This window comes from Trachymyrmex cornetzi, unplaced genomic scaffold, assembly GCF_001594075.2.
Source record: "Trachymyrmex cornetzi isolate Tcor2-1 unplaced genomic scaffold, Tcor1.1 scaffold1093, whole genome shotgun sequence".
Classification (NCBI taxonomy): Eukaryota; Metazoa; Arthropoda; class Insecta; order Hymenoptera; family Formicidae; genus Trachymyrmex; species Trachymyrmex cornetzi.
This window is the reverse complement of record NW_017295646.1, coordinates 137818-143815: the sequence shown is the minus strand read 5'-3', so window position 1 is coordinate 143815 and position 5998 is coordinate 137818. Positions and strand designations below refer to the sequence as shown.

Here is a 5998-nt window from a genome sequence, read left to right as displayed (position 1 = left end):
AATTTATTTGCAACTTTTAGCCGAATATAAAAAGAATTTTTTTTACAAAAAACATTGTATATGTGTGCTATTTCATATTGATATTTATATTCATATGTGTTTATATTACTTTAACGAAAAACGTCTTTGCCATATAATTTTTTTATCTTTTTGAATAAAATTGTATAACATGTAAATGTAGGCCAGTCTTTTGTTTTAATTGTTGTAGGCTGCATTACTCTGATGACCCCGTGTAACATTCTTGTTTAATATTAGGTGAAAAACAAGGGTAAAACGATACATGAAGGCAGAGTTGTATAACGTTTCTGAATACAGCCCTAATGGTATCGATACTACTAGTAAAAATTCCGATGAAAACAGTAACTTAAAGTTACTTTTTCAGTAACTGTAACTGTAACGAATTACTTTTCAGAGTCAATAACTTGTAACTGTAATTAATTACTTTTTGAAACAGAAAAACTGTAACTGTAATTAATTACTTTTACAAAGTAACTTTCCCATCCCTGCAAAATAGAATAACTTTCTAATAGTTAAACGAGAGTGACCATTCATTCCATCCCCACCAATTCGTGACACAAGGTTAGCAAGTCTAGTGGCAACGATCGAAGATGAATTCTATGTTAAAAAATAAAAACCTTATGTCACGAATTGATGGGGATGGAATGATTGGTCACTCTCTCGTTTAACCATTATAAGTTATTCTAGTTTGTATAATTTAGATATACTGAAGATGGCTCGAAGGGAAGTTGAAACGTCTGACTCATCAGCCCTGTATTTGTTTTTTATTTATGACATTCTCGAGAGTTATTGTTATCAATTTTGTACTTAGTAAAATATCCTAAAAATGTAACTTTTCAGCAGGGTTGGCAAAGTTATCTTTAAAAATAACTTGTTACCTTAACTTGTTATTTATTGTAAAAAGTTTGCTATTATTAAAATTTGTTATTAATTTTGTTTTTCACCGAACTTTGATGACATTTTATAGAGATCCAATTATCTGCGTCGTTAATGATCAAACACTCTTTTATAATACTCTTTTATATATATATATATATATATATAATACTATTTTCTTTTAAAACTCGCTTATGCACGTTTCACTTACGTATTGTATGTGTACAAAGTAACGATAAAAGTAACGATTATATTTATTGTATCATTAGATACTTTAAAAATTACTATTACCGTTAAAAAATGTACAATAAATAATATATTGTTACCAATTTGTTACTAAAAAAAAAGTAATTATAACAACATTGTAAACACGCAACCTTTCAACTCTTTTACTTCTAAAATTTTCAGATATTGTATTTTCAATATTAATTACGTGTACATACTTATTTCTAGAACATTTATATAAGAAAAAATCAACAATTTAATAATATCAAATTTCAACCGGATGTATTTCCGGATATTAATAATATCCGGCTATCCGGTCGGATAGTAAAATAGTGCCGGACAATACCGGATACCGATACTTTCCGGACATCCGGTGCATCCCTATTTTTAAGGGTAACAATGAGCATTCTGCATTTTGGGTATTCTTTATTTTATAATTATTTAGTATATCTCGTCCTTCATCAATTCCTTCTGCTTTTCTATTGTCAAATGCTTCGAGCGCGAGCGTGGTATGGCAGGCAGCGCACTGGTCTATCATGCCAGAGATCCCGGATTCGATCCCAGTAGGAACCATCAAAATATTTACAAGATATTTACGCTCGTGTCTACTCTCGGAAAAGGCCGGCAAACCTCCCGACAATATCCTTGCCCACAAAACACCTCTCGAAAAATCCGTCGTTCGGAACCGGCATTAAAAGATTAAAACTATAGGTCCCATATGCTTGTGGCAATTGAATAATCAGCGTGTGCACCACAAGCATATGAGAAAGGTCAAGGTAACACAGACCAGAAGTCTAACTATTACGTCGTGACAATTAGCATTATGACATTTTCCAACATAATATTCTTCAGCACTCCAAATAATAAATTTTGATGCAAGAAATTCATGTTTTGTGTAAGAACGAATTTCCGTTATGTGATGTTTCTTGAATAAATGTCAAAAAACATCATATATGAGAAATACGATCATACTCAAAACATGAATTTCTTGCATCAAAATTTTATTTCTTGCTAGTGTTGCGAGGGAGGGAAAGAACCGGGAAAGAACCAAGAAAAAAACCCGGGAAAGAGAACGGGAACAAAAAATGATTTTTTCCACGCTTTGAGGGAAAGAACCCGTGGCCACCGTATTTTTTTACATATGGCGACATTGGCGACAATGGCGATACTATCAGTTAATATGAATCAACGTGTATAAGTTATCTTAACTATCTATAGTATCTATAATACTTATGTCTATGACCTATGGTTGTAACATATTTTCAAGTGTTATAACTACTAAAATTTTATTTTTAATTTCTCGTTTATTTTATGTTGCTCTTTGTTCCACACAAACTTGATGTATGTACATACTATGTTAAGAGAAAGTTTTTGACAATTTTATTTAATATAGCAACTTGTTTCTTTAACTTAATCTAAACAACTTATACTGTAAAAACATATATTGGGTGTTTTCCAACAATGTATACAGGTGACACAGTATAACACTGTGTCTTACGCAAAGTGTTCCAACTATGATACAGTGTTACACTGCTCGACACTGTAAAAAGCTAAGTAGTAAGCGCGTGTAAAATACGTACATGTTACCAATTTTTCAAAAAAGTTATTTGGTAGCCGTACTTATTTTGCAATAAAACTTTCAAAAATCGCCAATTCTGAAAAAATTATAACTTAAGTCTAATCATAAATTTATTATTGATACGCTAAATACAATTATAAGAATAAGAATGGAAGGCTACAATGCATTCTGGTGTTACCCTATGAAACTAAAATGCGTTTTAATAATTAAGTAATAAGTATCTTATACACAGTGGAACATAGTGTAATGTTCTGTGTCCTAGCTGGAAAATAGCCACTATTGTTATTATTATTATTTGTGTCTTCTTTTTACTGTAAGCTGTTATATTTTGTATTCTTTAACATTCCATTCAAGAAATTAATATCAGATGCCATCTTCCAAGGGGTATAGATTTATTTTGTATGTGTGCTAAAGATTTGATATTTTTATAATTACTTACATTAAAAAACCGTTTTTTTCCCAGTTCTAGGTTCTTTTCTCGGAAAAATAGGTTTCTGGGAAAGATAGGTTCTTTCTCGATGATTTAAATTTCCCGGAAAATTAACAACACTATTTCTTGCATCAACCTTTTATTGTTTTGCAATTTTTATTGTATTGGAAAATGTCATCATGCTAATAATTGTCACAACATAATGGCTGCGTTCAACAGAGAAAGCAGCTTTACAGCTGTTGTAAAATTCTTGAATATGATTGGTTTTGCCCTTAGTTCCTCACTGAATCTAAATGTATAAATCAATCATATTGAAGAGTTTTATAACAGTTGCAAAGCTGCTTTTCCTGCTGAACGCAGTCAATAGTTAGAAGTCATCTCGGTGATGTGTTTCCTTTTGAAAACCATTTGATGATGCATCTTCTTTTTTTTCTTCTTCTTCAAAAAACATATGTTTTTTGAATAAATGGTTTCTTATACCATTACAATGATAGGTGAAATCGTCATTACAGCATTCACATTTAAATTTAATATTATTTAATTCTGTGCAAAACTGCATTATCCATTCGGGTCGCGTTTGAGCCATTTTCTTTAATGTACCATATGCTACCACGGATTGCTTACGACTAACTGCTTATTACTTGAAGAAGTGTTTGCTATTTCAAACGAACTTTGATCCTCGCTCTATTTCGCGTGGACGATCGATCGATCGCGCGGTTTTCGAATTTCAATTTTCCACAATTCCGCGACGCAGTAGTCGCGTAGGAAAAGACGTAACGTGATCGTGACATAATTGCAATAAAGTATCCGATGTTAAGAAATTCTTTTTTACGGCAGGTGCGAGACTCGGCGCCTCCGTTTAGGGTCTTGGAGAAGTGTCAAGAGCTCTGTCTGCGCGATAGAACGGCGACGAACAATCTGGTCCGCGCATGTACGAGCTTCGACTTCCAACCTGGCAGCAGAATCGCGTCCTTCAGCGGCGCCGCCGAGTACGAGGAGAGTACTTGCTATTTAACGAGAGAACAGGCGCAGCCGGAGGGCATCGGAAATCTCATGCTCGTACCAAATAGCGTGCACTTCACCGAAGTGTGCCTAACGTGTGAGTATCCGCATAGACAGAAAAACGTCGACAGAAAAAATATCGTTGTGTGCACGATGCATTCTGTTAATTGAAATAGCCACTCGTTCACGAATTTTGCTTGTCAGAAAGACGTAATGATTTTTTTCTTGATAATGATGGAAAGTGGAACGCGAACAGTTCTCCACAATTCTTTGACTAAAAATAATTCTTCAAGTTGATCTGGAGTTTCTTTAAAAATTGATTTCTATACCTATGTCTATTTGTCTTTAATAATTTCCAGAGTTTACTAGTTAATACGTCCGTTTCATTTTTAGCCGACAGAATAGAGAGAGAATGTCCAAATCGTCGTTACGTGTTCGAGAGGCATCCGAGAAAGAAGCTGAAGCTACCCTTGACAGACATCAAAGAAGTCAGTGCCGCTAACAGAACCGACTGCGAGGACAGGTATACTCGCGAAGATTAAAAATAATCGCGTGTCATAAAAGAAACAGCATTTTAATTTTATGTTTAGGTGCCTCAATGAATTCAGTTTTGTCTGTCGATCAGCAACATATGACACTGCTCTGAGAAGCTGTTCTCTCAGTCGTTTTACTAGGAGAACTCATCCCGAGTTACTGGAGGACGATCCGAATTCTGATTATTTGGAAAATACTTGCCTTAATAGTACGTTTGTATAAAGTATTTAATTTATGTATCTTATCGAAAAATTGTGTCAGAAATTTTCTTGTAATAATTAGAAATTGCACGAAAACGTTTATTTCAAAGATGTTAATCGACATATTAAATATCTTGAGAAATATTACATATATAATTACATTAATTATATATAATTATAATAATTAATAATATTTACATTAATTATACATATAATTAAAATTAAAGAAATATTTTTTAACATCTGATCAGCCGAGAGACGATGCGACGGACTCACAGTGTTCGTCAAGGAAGAAAACAAACGTTTACGCGGCCCATTTGAAGTGGATATATATACGAATCTTACTTTGGATGAATGTCAGGCGCTATGTCCTAGAGCGGAAAAATATTTCTGTCGCAGCGTCGAGTTTGACGAGCAAACACGGCAGTGCGTTATATCCGAAGAGGATTCCGTTTCACAAAAGGACGACATTGGAGTTAGCAGCAGCCCAAGTCATCACTTTTACGACTTGGTGTGCTTAGATAATCGTGAGTGTATGCAAAATTTTAATATTAATTTTGTATAGCTTATTTTGCCTGTCTCCATTTTAGTCTACTGTTATTTTGTCTCATTATGTAAGTAACATTCGCGATATATTCAATGACAGATGAAATTGATAATGATTTTTTCAGGACATTAACATTAATTTCTACGTTTCCAGAAACTAAGCTTTTATTAAACTATTTTTTCTTTAATTGAATTTTACTAATTATTAACTTGGTTTATTATGTAAATTCCATTAATTACTAAACCTTTTTATAATTTCATTAATTTCACACTAACTTGGTTTTGGTGTAAATAAATAAAATAAAGATTTAATCGAATATGTAATTTTAAAATTATATTACCTCTTCAATATCAATCTCGGTAATATGACGTATCCAATTTTTAAAAAAACTATTTTTTTAAATTTCTATTTATTGCTTAAAAAATAATGGTTACAATACGTTTATTTTGATAAAAATTATAAGCAATCGAAATTGAGTTGAATATACCATACTGTAAAAAATATATTGCACCTGTGACAAAGTAGTGTAGTGTAGTGTAATACAGGGAATGGAAGTAACTCGTTACTTGTAACGAAGTTACAGTTAC

The 5998-nt window shown here is 32.7% G+C and overlaps 1 protein-coding gene across 3 annotated transcripts in view; it reads left to right on the top strand.

Annotated features, from left to right (window-relative positions):
• The window catches only part of nompA (no mechanoreceptor potential A), a 24397-nt gene that overhangs the window by 6928 nt on the left and 11471 nt on the right, over positions 1-5998 (top strand). For all 3 annotated transcript variants that reach the window (XM_018507851.1, XM_018507860.1, XM_018507841.1), the window contains exons 4-7: positions 3966-4227; positions 4524-4653; positions 4721-4872; positions 5116-5391. In XM_018507851.1, the coding sequence (XP_018363353.1) occupies positions 3966-4227; positions 4524-4653; positions 4721-4872; positions 5116-5391 (820 nt within the window). The remainder of the gene's footprint in view (positions 1-3965; positions 4228-4523; positions 4654-4720; positions 4873-5115; positions 5392-5998) is intronic.